Source organism: Ornithodoros turicata, chromosome 4, assembly GCF_037126465.1.
Source record: "Ornithodoros turicata isolate Travis chromosome 4, ASM3712646v1, whole genome shotgun sequence".
Classification (NCBI taxonomy): domain Eukaryota; kingdom Metazoa; phylum Arthropoda; class Arachnida; order Ixodida; family Argasidae; genus Ornithodoros; species Ornithodoros turicata.
In genome coordinates, this window is record NC_088204.1 from 33,674,356 (window position 1) to 33,692,604 (window position 18,249).

Genomic DNA, 18,249 nt, shown 5'->3' on the forward strand with positions numbered 1-18,249 from the left:
AACACGTCGCTCCACGAGTAAGTTCACAACCTTGACTAATATTGAGTAAATGGTGCAGCATTGTGAAATGCGCGAATCGGTACAATGACAGCGTTCAGTTTCGCTGCAAAGTTAATGTCATTTTTGATGGTTCATCATAAAGATATAATTGGGAACATATGATAGAACACACACAAAAAAAAAGAAAAAAAGAAAAACTGAGTATGCGTGCGGGGCCACTGTTACCCAGAATCACGCCAGAAACGTCCTAATGAACTTTTTATTAGTTGTACTCACAGTGGTAATTATTATTCTGCAAGCAATAAGTCATTCACAGATAGGATCACAGTTGTTTCACGATATAAAGCCTCGAATTATTTTATTATCATTCATAGATACGTTCATGTGCACTTTGTAATGGAGAAGTCAGATATTGCTACAAGTCACTCTGTTTAGACACAATAACAAACAACTATGCACATTACTCACTACCAAGAGACAAGAACAAGTTTTTTGCATTCATGCCTTGCTTTTATGAATTCTTTAGAACAGGTTGTAGTTTATCAAGGACTGGCAGTTCATATGATGTTCTGATATGCCTGTTGAGCGAGAAACATGCCCTCAAAGCAAAATTCAGCATTCACAAGTAGGCGTGTTCACTGGTACACGAGGTCTTGGATAGCAAGAGCATGTTTACACTTCAGAGAAAATTCTGTCTTTTATGCACAGAAATGCCTCAGGAGCAGCCTGTTGTTTGTAGCAACAGACCTTTGATGTGTATCATCACAATCAGGCCCAGGGATACAGAAATATATTCCCGTCACACACACTCTCCAAGTTGTTGTTACTGTGAAAAGCTTCTCCCTCGATTTGTCTGTCGCAGTTCCTTAGAAGATCATTGCCCAACACAAAGGAACAGTAGCATGTACCTCTGTACCAAGTATCCGTGAAAAAGTGTTCTCAGTAATCTGAAATATATAAGTACATAGTTATTTCTTATATTACCAACATCTTCCAGATCATATAAAACTGCAGGCCAATGTTCAGATCAGCAGACACCAGTGTCGTTAGTTATCCAGATGCATATACCAGATAGTCTTTTGAACTAGTATGAAGGGAGACAACATATGGTGGGTGTATGGAAACCATGTCTGGAACTCATGGGGGAATAAATACTGTAGGGCTTTCAACAATACATTTGAAAGTGGAAATTGTAAGACTCCAACGTACCAGTGAAACACAAACGCAGCTGCATTACCATTTCATAAAATTTGTTTAGAGTCTTCAGATGTCTCCACATGCATTCTTCCAGGCCATCCATGACGATGCTCTCATGCGCAACAAAAGTCAAAGGGAAATTGTAAGACTCCAACGTACCAGTGAAACACAAACGCAGCTGCATTACCATTTCATAAAATTTGTTTAGAGTCTTCAGATGTCTCCACATGCATTCTTCCAGGCCATCCATGACGATGCTCTCATGCGCAACAAAAGTCAAAGGGAAATTGTAAGACTCCAACGTACCAGTGAAACACAAACGCAACTGCATTACCATTTCATAAAATTTGTTTAGAGTCTTCAGATGTCTCCTCATGCGTTCTTCCAGGCCATCCATGACGATGCTCTCATGCACAACAAAAGTCAAAGGGAAATTGTAAGACTCCAACGTACCAGTGAAACACAAACGCAGCTGCATTACCATTTCATAAAATTTGTTTAGAGTCTTCAGAGGTCTCCACATGCGTTCTTCCAGGCCATCCATGACGATGCTCTCATGCGCAACAAAAGTCAAAGGGAAATTGTAAGACTCCAACGTACCAGTGAAACACAAACGCAGCTGCATTACCATTTCATAAAATTTGTTTAGAGTCTTCAGATGTCTCCACATGCATTCCTCCAGACCATCCGTAATGCTCTCTTCCAGAGGTGATTGCATGAGTGTCAGAGTAATATAGGTAGTCACTGTTCATCTGAAAGCTACAGATGGAAACTGCCATGAAGTAAATGCCTTGTCCCCAGTGCGTAGTATGATAAGCTAGCCTTCCACACAGATGATTCTATCGGTCTTGCGGTTCAGTTTCACTCTTTCGTAGTCACTCACCTGCAAGCTGCTTTCTGAAAGCTCAAATTGAAGTTGTCAAACAAAATGTGTCATCTCCAGTGTCATGTTCAATAAATGACATGCTGGCCCACGGCCATGAAGCAGCAGACCCTGTAGGAGAAAAATACAGTTCTCGTCATAATGATGTTGTTCCGTTTGTTACAGGAGGTACCGCTATGTTGCCTACCGGCAGTGTGCATCCTGGCTCTGGGGGCACCTTGGCGAAGGGAACCGTCATGTGCTGCCATCATGTGTTGTGTGGGCAATTCGGGAAAAGTTCCCTTCAACGTACTACACTGGATTTAGACCTACACTGTAGAGATAAAATTGATGTACCGTAACTATTTTCAATACATACTTTTGTGGATCTATGTTACATTGTCAACTCATTTTATACAAAGGAGCAGTGAAACAAAATTGCTGTTTGTTAGTTTTCTCCAGTGCCAAGTCTTGTCGTTGTCGACATGTCGATAGTTGACATTTAGCACTGTAGTATGTTATAAAAGAAACAAGGAAAAGGGTGCAGGCTAGCTGGTATAGATTCATGAAGAAGACCGAGAGACACGGACACAGAAGAAACAAAAGAACCTACGTGTGTCGTCTTCTGTGTCTGTGTGTGTGTGAAGAAGTCTTCATGGATAGTATGTTATGTGCTATGCACTTTTGACAATACAGCATCTGGATGGTTCACGTACTTTGCGAATCTTCCTTGCACAGGCAGCAGCGACACATCTCTAGACGGTGTTGCCTGGCCTCTACAAGTGCCCTCTTGTCTACAGGGGGCTCGTTCTTCGTTAGACTAGGCAGTTCATCGGGAGAGTTTGCAGCCCATGCGTCATCAAATGTAGGCCATTTATGGCAGAGCTCTACCACCTTGTCCACAAGCTTGCGAGCATAATCTGAAAACAGCAACAAAATGTGCTCATGTTTTTGAATTTAATATGGATAGGCTGACATGGCACCGGCTCAGTACTTGTGTCTCGTTCGTGGTTCACTTACTGAAGGTAGGCTCCTCCTTGATGGGCAGCGCAACATACTCTCCAGAGTACACCTTCGATCGCTTCATTAGGTAGCGCAGTTCTCCATCTTCTGTGAAAGCATGGGCCCTGTTGGAGTTTTCATTGAAATGCAGGATGGCTAGCTGCGTCCTACATGTTCAATGGAGAAAGTAATTATCCTGGTGCCTTATATGTAAGTGTACTTCATAAATTTGTGATACATTGGCATGCACACAAATAATTTCTAGCAGAATGCAGCTTACTGATGAGACCTACAAACCTGCATTTCATAGTTTTGGGGCCATACCCAACAGACTTGGAAGCAAACCGGATGAGAAGGCTGTGGAATGCTTCCAAGTTTGATGTCTGAACATCAGGAGAAAGCTTTGGAATATCCTTCAACAGATATTTTGCCAGGGTTATCTCTGCTAGCTTCTTCTGAGGCTGTGACCCTTCAGAGGAATATAATATATAATTACATTTAATACAAATGAGAAAAACTATTGCATGTTGAATAGCTCTGTTGCAAGTTCATTTACCAGGAATGAGCCATGGTCGGTCGTTCTCGTCCAGGACAGGGTGCAGACAGCGTGGATATGGGCCTTCATGGCCCTCATGAATGTTGCACACATGATTGTTAAGGCTCTTCCACATCGATAACACACGCTCTGCATCTCCTTCGCTGTGGGTGACACAGTAGTACAGATGATTCACCACAGGCTTTGACCATAGCTCAAGTGCTTCGCAACCTTTTCCTTTGCTGGCACTCATCAGCTTCTTTCGAATGCCTATACAGAAGAATGTGAAAAGGAAAAGTAAGGATCTCATAGCAGGTTGATATTTGTAACTAATTTCAGTATACCTGTCTGCTACAGTACATACCTTTGGAAACGTGCCAGACATCAAACTGGTGGTTAACCTCTGGGTGTGATGTATGCATGTATTTCCGTACACTGGGATGCCGATCTGTTGTCAAAGACCGTACACCGACGTTGAAATCATGCAGTTCTTCAAGGCCACGCTGCAGTGCTTCCAGCTCCATGTGGTAGCTTGATGCCACTTCATTTGACTGTTGATAGATAAAGTGAATAAGTTTTATTGTGGACATCTGGTTATTGTTAATATTTCACACAAAATGTATGAAGTATACGAAGGTACTATATACCTGAACCTGTACTGTATGGACAACCTTGTTCAGCTTCCCATCATAGAAACTGTACGATAGGCAATTGCGTTGTGGCCCGGAGAATCGCATCTTCCATCAGCAGCCAAGTCGGTTTCCTTGCCCTGCAACTCAACCAGGAGTGCCGCTTGGTGCTGTGTCCATACCTTCAACAAAAGCAAAGTTCAGTAATAACTAGTAATAAATATGAAAAAAAATATAAAAATCAGAATGGTTAACTTGCAGTCGAGTTACTAGTTGTGGTAGCAAGATACATAACTGGCTACATTTTTTTCCCAAGTTATGTCATTACCAGAAAACGTACCTCAGTTATTGCTGGTAGAAGGTATCCTCGCTGGTAGTTGAAAAACGTGTGATCACAGAAGATCTAAAAGCAATGCGGACACATTGTAAGCTCTTCTGCTCATTTTACATGCGAATAATTTCTGGGGACCGAATGCAAATTATACCTTGACATTTATCAGTTTGAGCATCCGCAGTGTTGGAGTGGGACCTGCTCCGCTAAACAGAATTGCTGCAGACAGCAGGACGTTTCCAGCAGGCTTATTTGATATGTATGGCTGGCTCTCCCAAACAAACGTATGACCATCTACGCAGCAGGACTCAACTCGGAGGAGGGAACCAACACAGCTGAAGCTTGTAGTACATGGGTTCAAGCATGTGGTGCAGGAACGAAACAGTTCTTTCAGCTTGCTTTCGAATATTATATATTTTCTCTCCTCCTGGGGACTGACACTGCTGGCTTGAGGGCTATCACTGCAAGAACTTTGAATGTAACATAGAAAAATGTGGCACTTTGAAGAAGTCAAGCACTTACCCAAGAAGGCTGTCGTGTTGTGGTACATAGGTGGTGTCTGCTGGATTGTCAGTGTCACCGATAGTGGTCTCTGTCACATCATTCATAACTGGTGTAGAGCACCGTTTTGGTTCTTATTGAATGCCTGAGTGCTGTGGCCCAAGTTCACAGAAGTCTTCACTTGTTTGAGTTGACGATGTTTGCAGAGATTTGGCATTATGATTTGCTTGTGTGCCTATAAGATGAGAAATGTATCAGCTACATGTTGCCATCATAGTCCCATGTTTTTACATACCGACTCTCCTAGTTTGGACAACTGTTGTTTGGGTCCACTTCGACTCTCTTGGCAAACTGTACTGGGTCCCTTTTTCTTCAGTCAAAGGTACGCTGTTGGGCTGCCTGCACCCACAGTTCATGCACTGTAGGACGGTTGTAGGTGTCATGTCGGGCTTCATGAAAGAAAGGTATAGACACAATGACATACAAGTATGATAATGATAATATATGTGTCTCTCTGTGATACTCATTTTATATTTGACACATATTTTACAAATCACATAGCTGCATGTATGCTGTGTAGTGGTTGAATGATGTACTAGTCATAATCAATTAAGTTGGACCTATGCTTGCTGAGATACTTACACTGGGAGACTGAGATGTAAGCACAGGGGAAGCAGGTTGGGTGTGAGATGAATAACCGCTCTCTTCATTTCCAAAGGAAGAAGCCTGTGGGGCAACATTACAAGACAGCAGCATTTACATACAGAGCATATATATGTTTACATTGCCTCTGTATTGCACCCTGGTGCTAAAACTCCCCAGTCATCATCATAAAAATATAGTGGTTATTGTTACATTGCACGGCAAAAAAGTGAGAATCCTTACGTGACTGACTAAGCTGGCACATGCACTGTCACCGTTTAGGCTGTCACCTTCTGGTACACGTTGTTCTGCCTGTATTTGAGGAAAGTGATTGAAATTTATAAAATGTGCTAAGCAGGTGCACGACACATATATTTCTAGTATGTACCGTTGCAGGCACGTCACAGGCGACATACGTACCACGTTCTCTTGCGCGGCGGCAGCATTAGGTAGGTTCAACGACGGCGTCACTTCGGGTCTCAGTCTATGTTTGAATTTTCCAACTCCGGAGCCTTCAACAAGTGACACGTTGAGTTCGTAGTCGTCCGGTCGAAAGTGTAGAAAACAGACGACGATTGCAGCGTTCGATGGGACGTCATCACGTTGTATCAGTCGTAGCCATGTACTTCGTGCAGGTTCTTTCCGCGGTACCGTGTGCCGACGATATTTCGAGCGATTACATACACTGTTTACGCACCCGCGAACACCGCACGCCTGCGGCATCGCGACTGATTGCCGTGAACAGATAACAATTCGTAAGTTGCAGGATTGCTGTGGATCGTGCCAGACAACGTGCCTCTACGAATATACCACCAGATGAATGACTGAGTAACTATAACAACGTTGCTAATCGAGGCGGGCGAGCTAGTGATTATGGCGATGCGGCGTTCCTCTTGAAGCGTACGCTGAAGTGTTGCGCAGTTTTGTACTAATTGTCGCTACACAACAGAACAACAGCACCCTTGTTCGTTTACTGTACCTGATAAATCAAAGAAAAAGCGAAAAGAAACACTTCTGCAGACGCTGCTTCTTACGGCGTGGTTCAGAGAAAAAATAGCAGACGACGTTTCTCTAACCCAACCAGCGGCTGCCCCTTTCTTACGTCAAAATGACGTAACCGGCTAGTCTGCTCGTTCCGGTCATTGCCACCGTTGCGCACGGTCGCGATTTTTAAAATCGAATTTTGCGATATTTGTGCGTCTGTTGATTGAATTATTGCGCGTGGTGCATTTTAATAGGCAGGATAACCGCCTGGTTTAAAAAAGTGGTAGTGATCGAAGTGCTTTCTGAGCTCCTTTAAGGACATGTATTGATGGGCTGCTTTGTATATGCACTGGCAATGAATTCCATAACTTGACAGCGTAATATTGAAAAGAAAAGTAGCCGTAGTTGGTCCTTATCTTAGGTAAACCTAGGGAAAACGGTCCGTGGTTTCTTAGTGGCATGGTACATTCACGACTCTTCAGAGTAATAAATGGTAAAAAACATAAGTTGTTTCTCAGTGTGTAAACGATGGTACATAACCTGCGCTGAAGTAAAACTTTTACCTCAGGAATATTGAACAATTTAAATGCAAAAGTAATACCTTCATTATTTGGCGTAGCTAACATCGCTCGTAATGCCTTTTTCTGGGCAACATGCACAGGCTTAATTGTGGAATCGTATGTTAGGGCATAGCATGCGATACCATAGGAAATATGGCTTTGAACAAGAGACATGTAAACGCTTCTAAGAACTCGTAACGGCACGAGGAACCTCAACTTATTTCTTGCATAAGTACCCGAATAAACTTGTTGCATACGTGTGACACATGGTCGTGCCATAACAAGTGCTCATCAAGTGTTATGCCCAGGAATTTCGTTGAGGAGCGTTTGGCAATAGTATGAGGACCAAGCACCAAGTCACTATTACAACTACTCGTGAATAATTGGGGGGACCTGAAGATGACATATGAACACTTGGACGGGCTAATCTCCAACTTATTAAAAGTCAGCCAAAAATGAAGCCTTGATAGTGTATTATTTGCGCGTGAGAATAAATCGTTTATATCGAAACTCTGCAGAAATATGGAAGTATCGTCCGCGTATAGAATTGTTGGCTCGTTCAAATAAGATACCAGGTCATTTATGTACGCCAAAAAGAGAAATGGCCCAAGAATGGAACCCTGGGGGACACCCGCCGAAATGTTGCCAACAGATGAAGAGGCATCACCAAGTTGTACACCATGTACAGCGTTCTTCCTAATCAATTATTATTACTTAATTCAAGAGTGATGATGTACCGTTGGACACCATTACGCTCGTTCCATTAGCAACTGACTTCTCAATTATTGTAGTAGCGGTAACGCAACATGTTGGATCCCATTAATTCAATTGGAAAACATTTTCTCATTGAATAGAATGGTAAAATGCACAGTACGCAACTCATTTCTGTTTCTAATCGTTTTGTTTGGTCATCTACGAAACTTTTCTTTGGTATGAGCAAGAGAAAGCAGGAAAAACGGAACCATTACATAGTTGAGATTTCTTTCGCCAAGACTAGCGGGATGCATCAACTCCGATCGGACAATTCGGGGCACAATATGGCAGCCTCCATCATTTGACGGCGATTCTGAAAGTGTTTGGGTCACGTGGTGTATGGTTGAATTGTATTGTGTATGGTTTAGACACCAGCACATAATGTCTGAGGCTTCAGCAGCATAATGTGTGAGAATCACTTTATACAATTTTACTGGGAAAATCGTTGTGGGCCTTAATGACTGAAAGTATAAAAAGCGCGTTTTGCTCAGTCTCTGGAATAATTTAGAAAGTCTATGACTTTGAGGGAAGTGCTTAAGCATTGATACACATTAGGCCAGTTCCTCAATCCCTCTATTGGAGCAGTCTGTAATACTCAACGCGTCGGATCCCATTAAATCAATTGGAAATCAACATTTCTCGTTGACGCCCACTGAACCAATTCGTTGAATTGGTTACTTGCTTTGTTGATATGGTCTTCGCCACTCAACACGATGGAGCCGGGTTCCACGACTTCCAATTCAGCTAGTGAGAAAGGGTCGGCTTTCACACGTTGAACGAATTCTCAGTCCGATTTCTCATTGAATATCATTAAAATATCGTGAAGAAATGAATGAGATCGTGCCTACTCCAGCAGGGCTATGGGACCCGGCCCTTAAGCCAATCTTGGTGCGCTGTCAGGGATAGTTCGCTGCTTTCCATTACAGCCTTGCATTGTTCACTTTACATATGTCCTGTGTGCCTTCTTGCCTTTCTCATAGCATAAAACAGAAGCAAGCCAATTCAATTCCTTAAGCCGCCCTATTTAAATAGTATTGTCACGATAGCACATGTTCATAGTTCACGAAGTATTATGCGTGCCTCAAGGCACTTTGTGGGAGTAGAAAGGTAGGTTGTTGAATGCACCTTTACAGGTAAGCAGATTTGGATTAGCATTCGCAAGCAGACAGAGAAGCAGTAAGCAAGCATACTGTCACAGAAACCCGGTGAGCCCCGGCTTAGATTGCCGCTGAACCCGATCGTGGCTGTTTGGCGATCGCTCCAAGTGGTCCTTCACCTCCAACTAACTTCGTGGAGGGATGAGATTTAATCCACTGGCAATCGCCACGCAGCTCCACAGTCGCAAATACGACCGATTCAGACAAACTCAGAAGAAATGGGCGGATTGTCCTAGGTCGGTCGACCTATGCGCATGGGCAACACACAAAGAGACAGCCAAGTCCAGGTGGTGGTAACAATAACAGAGTTACATTCAACAGTACGTAAAGCATGAACGTTACGGGACAACTGCATTACAGATTACAGCCTTCAAATTCATTTCTAGCATAAGTCCGAATGGGGGTGGTGGGAATTAACAGTTCCAAGTACCAGGAATAACAAAATTAGTCTTATCTGTTACACTGAAGACTTCGGTGACGTGGTCTTCAATCCTGCGGCGGTGTTCCAGGTCGATAATCTCAGGCACTTCACTTCACTTCACATATAGGCACAAATGTCGATCGGGGTAAGATAGTTTTTGAACTTACAACTTTGCAGAATATTTCCGGGAGCTGGTTCGAGCACGTCCGTCTCTGGTAAAATCTTTCTACCGACCGCCGCTCAAGCGTGAATATCTCTGGTTTTATTGGGCAGACGAATCTTTGTTCTCAAACCATTTCCCTTTCGTTCCCTTGAGGTGATTTTTGGGTGGACACTTAGCTCCAAGGACGGCTCAGTCTAAGTGTATCCGTTGCAGGTGCTTAAAAAGGAGGGTTACTTCCGCATTTCCCTCATATCCAGAAGTTTGGGCAGTTGAGCTAGGATTTGATTTGCTGCACGTGCCTTGCCGTGTCGAATGCCGTCGCCACTTAGTCATTTAAGGTGGGGGAGGGCTTTATTGAAAAAGAGGAATGCACTCTCGCAGCTGTCTCCACTTTGCTCCCATTCGTCATGCCACCCGGCAGAATTCGTAAGATCACAGGTGCACTCTGTGCCGTGTCCGATTGGGATCACCACCCTTCTTCGCTGTCTTGAAGGGGTTAAACTGAAGATTAGCGCTCGCAGGCGAAAGTCGGAAGTTCGAGGATGTTAGACAAAAGGCCCCATTTTGCCCGCTGGGGCGTCGTACAAGGTCGGAGGCCGCATAGCCGAAAACAAAATGCATGATTCAGTCACACATACGGATCAACCTCAATAGAACAAATTTCACGAGAAAAAAATAATTATGTCGGTTAACTAAACCGAAGAAATGTCGATGAATTCTGCTGCAACTAGCGAACACACAAGCTACGTACACTAATTAGAGTCCTACTTGAGTACTTAGTAGTCAAAGGACCATATTTCGATGAGTGCAAAGATTTATCTATAGGGCAAAAATGGCGTTTTGTTAAGCTACGCATGTTATACGTCGCTCATGCATATCTTAACCTATACACGTCTGATACATAAACATACCTGAAATCCTGTGTTGAGCTCGTCACTTCTATGCAGCTCGAAAGACTACAGAGGGAACTACAGCTTGCTTCACACGTTTTCGCTCTTCTTCTGGAGTCTCACCTTCGCATACATCGGCAGCAAAATGAGCTGAGTCAACACGGCATGACTGATGGACGTATTCCATAGCCGAGTTCCACGCACTTTCGTTTTCCCGCACAATAATTTGGAATGTTGCGGTAGAAAACTCGCATCGTCAACGATGACCTGTTCCTGCATCCCCGAACACCAATATGTACACCATGCATCTGTGTGTATTTCCAATACACGACACAGCAGCGACAGAAAAGTGATATGCTTACTTTTACCAACCATTATTTTCCGCTTCACGCGACCAATGTGATCACCACTGCCACCATGCTGCTCAAGGGGGCGGCGACACGACAGCACAGATGGCGCGGTGGTGCAGCTTAATGTTTTGTTAACTCAGAACTGTTCTGAGCAAAATACTTCGGAATCAACGTTAGTTTTCAACTAATGTTTAATTGTAACAACACTTGCTTTGTAGAAATAATTATCCGCGTGGTACCAGTCGCCAAATCACCGGACCCGCAGCGCAAGTTGCTCTTTTTTGATGATTGTTGGCAGCACCGTCCAGGTTTCGACGACCCTCGAAACACTTACGCGTGAAAAAGCACGCCAAATTGAGAAATGACACTCTGTGTGTTATCAAACAACAGTGTAGGGCACAACGCCGGGCACAAAAATGTTATTTTTCACTTCTCGGACCCTTTAAAATAAAGTTGATGTTGTTCCACTTCTACTGCAGTGAACATCCCGAAGCTCCCCTAGATGCAGTGCAAGGTAACACACAGAGAGTACACTACACCAGACCATTTACCATTTTGTCACCCGAGGACAAAGTATAAAGAACTTCTATCTTCTTCTACTTCTCGTTGTTCCGTCTTGTCTCTGAACCTGTCTCTGAACTACCTTGAACTGTCCTACGGGTGACTACAGCCGTAGTCACTTGAACGGACACGAACCTCAACTTCTCCCGACACATCAACACTACATTTAATGAAGAGTCAGTGATCGTTGCGCTGTTGATGTATAACGCGAGCACTGGAGGAGTCAAGCGGGGTGATCGAGAAAAAAAAAAGATGAAGAGCCATATTTTCTATTCTTCTTTCTTTAGAGTGCACGCAGTACTAAGCAGAGTCATCTTAACTTGAAGCAGCAGCTCAGGACCACACTAGAAAATTGCAGCAGTTTTTGTTATAAAGAAAGAGAGACTGATTTGAGCAAACGGTTTAGCTTTGCTCACAGCCTCAGTGGTCCAGGTAGGTGACCGCGCAGAACATTTGAGGGTTCGCAGAGTTCGCAGAGCAAACAGCATATACATATAATAATAAATAAACAAGAGCGGTGCGACCAGGCTGTCTATCAACCTCGCGTATTTGGACAAACATTCGGCCGTTATCACCACAATCCAAAACTTAACAGTTCAACAAACTGCACAAAATGTTTTATTATTTCGGGACACACAACCTATGTTCATTTCTACGAACTGTGCATTTCGTAAATAACTCAAAACTATTTAAAAATGATACGGTTTATTGAAAACGACGCAGACATATTCACACACTAAATAAATTCGAGGAACTACATTTTAAACACTCTGATTCCTTTCACGGAACCCTCTCATTAAAATCCAATTAGAACCCTTAATTACTGGGCAAATGGTGTAGTAGTTTTCACTATTGGGAGCCTCGCTCCACTCTGTCGATAACCCAACACTATGAGAGTCAGTCCGACTGGCGCTATGCCACAAGAGTGCCAAGCCCTGTTTCGGTTGAATAACTAAATTATGTTGGGGTAGCACAGTCGCACCGCCGAGTGGCACATCTGACAGGTACATGAGCATGGCTGCGAATTTGCCTGTCTGGGAGTTGTCGGCACCAGGACCGAAGTGTTCCACCTCGAATTCATCAGCGTTGTACGATGACAGACCTGTGAGTTCTGAGATCCTTCGACTAAGACGCTCTAGAGCGGGGCAGGTGTCGTCGGGAGACAGAAATGCCTGAGAGAAAGAACGGCCTGCTCAAACACTTTCAGCTTGCGAAATGAAGAGGAACATGTTTGGCTATCATCTGTGTACACACGCGTGCTGGACTGGATAATGTCGTATTTGCTCCGGCTGCCCCACCACTCATTGTCAGCGCGCTGCTGAAAGCTACATGCACGCGCACGCGCGCACAATCACATATTATGCCATCATTTTGTCCTCGCACGACAATGCACGCCGAGATGTAATAGCCTTCCAAAAGTATGCTGAAGACGTGTTTAATTGTGCACATTTTCATTCAGTACGTGGTATTGAATGTTGAAATACGGATATGTGAGCGGCAGCCGCGCCTTCGAAATGCGGTGTAAATACTGCAAACTTCCACGCTGAGTGGCGAAAAACCACCCTGGGTATGAGCCTGTCTGTTATATACGTTGATGAAACGAGGTATCATAAGTGTAATGTTGGTGCGTTAGACTTAACATCAAAAGTGTCTCGTACTCCTATGAATGTCCAGGACTCCTCTCGTCTGTCGAACATTTTCCGGGTCATCGTCGAGTACATGTCTTCTTATGCTAGATGGCAGTACGTGAATGACTCGGGTAAAAAAAGAAAAATAAAGCTAAAAAAGATGACTCTAGCTGATTATTGCATCCAATTATGTTGTCTCTCATTTCACGGAAAGGATCTAATAAAATATTAATGAATTGTAGTTAACTAATTAGCAATCTAGGAGCAGCACAGTGGCTCCGAGGTTATGACTGGCTGTATAACTCACCCGCAAAAATGACATGAGTGCTGCTCTCATAGCGTTCTTCAAAATGACGTCATGTGTAGACTCCAAATGCTAGAGACTCAGTTGTAGGGGAAAAAAATCCCTCTGGGACTCGATGATATTGTACTCAGGAGGAAGACATCTCCAATGGCACAAACTATGAGCCACAAGTTATAAACAACCTTCCAGTTCTTGATATATTAGTCCCAAAGAAATCAGGTTTGTTCGCAGCTTAGTAGAAGCGCTACAGAAGATCGCATGCTGTAAGAGCAAATCGTACCGAAGGTGCCGTTCAACGACTATGTATACATTGCACGTCATTGCCTAGGGGCATTTGAAGGCTGTGTTAACGTAACTATACATTTTTCCTATGAACTAATCTCAGTGAAGCAGCGATGCATGAGCTGCGAGAGCGTAGCTAAAGCTTAACTTATATGTATTCAAACACTACATAGGAACCAAAATGGGGCCCTCCTTCGCCAACCTATTTATGGGCTTTATAGAAGAACGTTTCTTTGCCAAGTACGATAAACCCAAACCGGAATTCTTTAAAAGCTATATAGACGACATTTCTGGTTTTACTACCACGCTCTCCTCTTCAGAACTGCAAGACATTGTCGACGCTTTCAGCAACTTTCACCCGGCGATTAAGTTCACGTCTGCCTCTTCGCACGACGCCTTAGACTTTTTAGATCTCACCATATCCGTTAGACCTTGAAAATTGCGAACAAGCATCTTTTACAAAGAAACGGACTCTCACAGCTACTTGTCCTATTTCTCCTGCCACCCCAGACATGTCAAGGATTCTATTCCCTTCTCACAATTCTTACCGCTGCGCCGCATTTGCAGTGAAGATTCAGATTTTCTAAATCAACTTGCCAAAATGAAAGATTTCTTCACCTCCCGTGGTTACCTCTTGTCCCTCCTTGACAGGGCTATCCCCAGGTCGGCTACACTTATCGCAGCATTCTCCAACAAAAAATCCTCATTGCCTTTAACAGTTGAGTATCACACAGCCATCTCTAACTTGATGCGACAAATCAAGTCTGGCTCGGAGGACCTCTTCAATTCCGGACAGCTCTCCGCTGGCACGACAATTTCCTACAGAGGCCCTCCAAACCTGAGGACTCTTCTTGTCCGCAGCCGCATCCGAAAAGATGACGAACTAGAAAATGGGACTTTTCCTTGCCAGGGACCACGGTGCGTAACCTGTGCCCATGTCGGACCCAACCATCGCCTTCAGGGCTGCAATGGTCGATATATCCACACGTCCGCCCACTACACATGCAAGTCAGCGAATATAATATATGCAATATTTTGTTCTATCTGCCCAAATCTTCTACACATCGGAGAAACCGAGAGGAAATTACACGAAAGGTTCCGCGAGCACCGCCGCTTAATACTTTTACAACAGTCTGATAACATTAGCAACCACCAAATGACTCTGATCTCCAAGCATTTTTCCAGTTCGACCCACAGCGCTGATAACGCCCGAGTTATCGTTCTTCGTTCCGGCTTCAACAATTCTAATTCCCGTAAACGTGAAGAAAGCCGCCTTATCTACCACGTCAACTCGACTCATCCCGGAGGCCTAAATGAAAGACTCATTTTAGGATTCTAGTTTGTCGGCACGTGTTGTAACATACCGCCCTCTGACACGGATCTCGTGTTAGCCCCCTAGCGGGCTGAGCGATATATACAACATGTTTCCCCATATCCCCCTCATTCCATCCTAATAGTCTCAAGAAGAGCCTTTGCTCGAAACGTCACCCCTCATTTCTTTGCTCCCCTCTTCGGTACACCAGTCCCCCCTTGTTTTCTTTCTTCAAACACTACAGGCAGCGGAAAAAGATGTTTGTGTTTCACACGCACAACCCAGTACTTGTTCGCTTCATGCCTACCTGGCACTTCTGAAGTGGAAAATCTAAGAACCCAGTGAACGTTGATTTAATTGAAAGCCTCAGGTCTAGTTCTATTCGTCGACCCAGGAGAACAGTCTCTGTTGAAAAGTCACAGGCAGCCATTTGCCCATCCGTGTTTATATTGTACACCTGTCCAGCTTCAAGTACGACAGCTTTCCGTGTCTCTGTTGCATGCCCTCTTCGGTTGTTCAATGAGGCATCACTCGTTTAATCTGAGAGACCCGCTGACTGTTACAATATGGACACGGGATGCGAAATTTTATTTTTAAACCAGCTTAGAAACGACTTTCATGTATTACGTTTTTGATAGTAATGCTAGAACCGACAGATGGATCCGCTCCCGTTTCCTACTCTTTCAACGCTTCTTTCGACCGCTCGTTAATTACTACTCGTGTATTATGAAACATGTCAGCTATGCTGGAAAGTAGATGAGGCAAGTCATTCTAGCGTATATTCTACTGCTTGTGCCTCCTGCGAATCTCGTACCAGGTTCACTTCGTGGCTGGCATTTCAACACCACAATGCTTACCTTAGTTATGCGACATCTTCTGTTTTCCGTACAACCGTCGCAGTCGGCAAGACATTCCTGTGTCAGACGTTTTCTCGAGCAATTTTTTATCTGCTGAGCTTCAACAGCACTTATCAAGTCGTGGTAGAGTACAAGAGGCGGCGTCGTGCTTATCACCTCCACCTTAATAGGTTGTAGAATAAGGGACGCATATCGACTGTTGGTAGTCAATTTGCACAGCAGTACCCCTGGTCCATCGGTATGAATCCCTCTTAGCGCATTGGTGCAGGCCTGATTGAACACAACGTGGCGCATCCGAGCCCGTTTGGTAGCCTCAGGGATATTTCTTTCTGATCCCATAACCGCATCTTCACTCGTAATGCTGCCATCACCATTGCTAAGGCATGTTGATGAGATGTGAACCATATCTGAATAAGCAGGTTTCTCTTCAGCAGGATGACGTAGATCCATTAAATAGGCTGGTGTCAACGAGTAGATGTTTTGCAGACGACATAATGTTGCGGCTGCACCAATGAAATCCTCGTCGGAAGGCATGGAGGCTTTGGAAAGAAACTCACTTACTCTGCCAACGTTATTGCGTAAGAATGCGGCGTTCCCTAATACGACGTAGATCCACCTCCATCTGACAGTGCTGACGCGCTGGAAATTAGTAATGGGATTTGCAGTGTACACGTCCATCATGGTAGTGTAAGTGGCAGAATGATGAAAGTGCATTTCCCCCAAGCGGTACCGTTCCCAGAAGAGAAGCTGAAGAATAGAATCTGTGGCGTTCTGTTGAACACCGAGCAAGTGTTGAAGATGGAATGCAACTGTGAACGGCACAACGGACTCCACTTGAACAGTAACGAGCAGCAAACACAGACACAAGAAAGGTGCCACGTTTTTTCCAATCAAGGCAACATTACTTAGCTTAACTAAATCTGCCATTTTCCTCAGCAAAGGATCCTTCCCTTCCCTCCCTTCAAAAATACGGTCTTCTTCTTCTTCTTCGTCCTTGGAGCAGTCCTCTCGTAAACACAAAGTGGGAAAAGCTTCTTCTTCTCCTCAAAGCGCATTGCCGTTGTCCCTGTTGACTCGGCTTGAAGATAATTCGCCCCGAGTCATGCCCGGTTAATATAACAAACGGTGTTTGCATTGACCGACATGAGCGTGCAGTTCAGGTTGTCCAACACACCCTGTAAACCATATATGTCTCAGAAACATCCACACGATATCCCAGTTGGTATTTTGGGATGCCCCAGGGGCTAGGCTGAATATCCCGTTGACGTCTCTGGGACAGACAGAGAACCCGTCCCAATCGAAAAATCCAACAAGACTTCGTCAGAAATTCTAGTGGTCCATTAGAATATTTTGATGGACCATCAAACAGCTTGTAGGCAGATTAACAACTCGTAGTGGTCCAGCAGGACTGTTAGCGGTCCGACAAATGCTGTCCCAGAGCCCGTCAGGTGTGCCGAATAGCCCCATAAAAAGGCCTGACTGTACCACGGGGCCCCTGGTGGCCCAACAAACGGTATCAAACTACACATCAGGTGGTGGCAGTGAAAAGGGTTCGCTGCCCATCAGGTGAGCTTAGTGGTCTCACAGGAGCAGTGGTACATCAACGAGACTTTGCGGTCGAAAAATCCGTCACACCGAATCCTAATGTGACCATTAGGCCAATAGGCATATCGTAATTTGGGACTACAATCTCCAGTAGGACTGACGGATTAGCGCTTTGATGGGACCATTAGGAGCTAAGGGTCTAATGGCCTAACGGGAGTTCCACAAAAGTAAAAAAGTAAAAGAATATAATTTGTTTCTTTCTGTCTTTTCCGAACCCTGTCATGACAGAATATAATTTCTCTTGCTTGAATTCGTACATTGTTTTGTGTTGGTGTTGAAGGCCTTGAACAGGCTGACAGCGCCGCCGAAGCAGCTCTCTCATCTCGGAGACGCAAAAATACTCCAAAAGCCGGGAGACGACATAACTAGACAATAAAGTTGAGAACTTGTTTTGACTTCGACAACGTAACGACCTTGGCTCGAGAACAAAGATGGGGACCCAGAAAGCTTCTAGGGTCTTGGCACATACGCGGTGACCCCTTGGTTTGTAACAAAAACCGTGGCCCCCTTCCCGAACAACACTCCCATCTCCTTAAATAGCGACCTGTTTTGTAATCTCTCATTCAGTTTGGCACTGATGATGTCCGTCGCATGACGGACGTCTGAGTAAACTCTGCTATTTTGTTAAGTTAAGTCGGAGTTCTCAACCTTTTTGTCTAGTTATCTCGGAGACGGACCGTTTTAGTAGTATAGGGGGACCGCTATAAGAACATCCTTTTTCTA

At 44.3% G+C, this 18,249-nt stretch overlaps 3 protein-coding genes and 1 long non-coding RNA gene across 5 annotated transcripts; all 4 read right to left on the reverse strand.

Annotated features, from left to right (window-relative positions):
* Positions 1-245: 245 nt before the first annotated feature.
* On the reverse strand, positions 246-1,991 carry LOC135391417 (uncharacterized). Its single transcript, XR_010421930.1, has 2 exons — positions 1,210-1,991; positions 246-947 (listed from the first exon to the last, which is right to left on the reverse strand). It is a non-coding gene; the product is annotated as an uncharacterized LOC135391417 (long non-coding RNA).
* Positions 1,992-1,993: 2 nt separating this feature from the next.
* LOC135391415 (uncharacterized) lies at positions 1,994-4,753 on the reverse strand. Its single transcript, XM_064621672.1, has 9 exons — positions 4,711-4,753; positions 4,566-4,628; positions 4,244-4,407; positions 3,961-4,147; positions 3,618-3,866; positions 3,359-3,530; positions 3,080-3,228; positions 2,776-2,979; positions 1,994-2,393 (listed from the first exon to the last, which is right to left on the reverse strand). Exons 3-9 carry the CDS (start codon positions 4,331-4,333, stop codon positions 2,389-2,391), a joined length of 1,056 nt encoding a protein of 351 aa, XP_064477742.1. The 5' UTR covers positions 4,334-4,407; positions 4,566-4,628; positions 4,711-4,753; the 3' UTR covers positions 1,994-2,388.
* LOC135391416 (uncharacterized) lies at positions 4,743-6,969 on the reverse strand. 2 transcript variants are annotated; one of them, XR_010421929.1, is made up of 5 exons: positions 5,943-6,969; positions 5,700-5,783; positions 5,353-5,506; positions 5,079-5,292; positions 4,743-5,017 (listed from the first exon to the last, which is right to left on the reverse strand). XR_010421929.1 is itself a non-coding variant. In XM_064621673.1 (4 exons), the coding sequence occupies exons 1-4, from the start codon at positions 6,420-6,422 to the stop codon at positions 5,192-5,194; spliced, it is 819 nt and encodes a 272-aa protein (XP_064477743.1). In that variant the 5' UTR covers positions 6,423-6,969; the 3' UTR covers positions 5,059-5,191. The 2 variants fall into 2 exon arrangements, 1 of the variants encoding a protein (XP_064477743.1); XM_064621673.1 differs by lacking the exon at positions 4,743-5,017 and having other exon boundaries at positions 5,059-5,292.
* Positions 6,970-12,232: 5,263 nt separating this feature from the next.
* LOC135392961 (prolyl 4-hydroxylase subunit alpha-2-like) lies at positions 12,233-16,914 on the reverse strand. The gene is made up of 2 exons (XM_064623589.1): positions 15,922-16,914; positions 12,233-12,710 (listed from the first exon to the last, which is right to left on the reverse strand). The coding sequence occupies exons 1-2, from the start codon at positions 16,846-16,848 to the stop codon at positions 12,300-12,302; spliced, it is 1,338 nt and encodes a 445-aa protein (XP_064479659.1). The 5' UTR covers positions 16,849-16,914; the 3' UTR covers positions 12,233-12,299.
* Between the last annotated feature and the right edge of the window lie 1,335 nt (positions 16,915-18,249).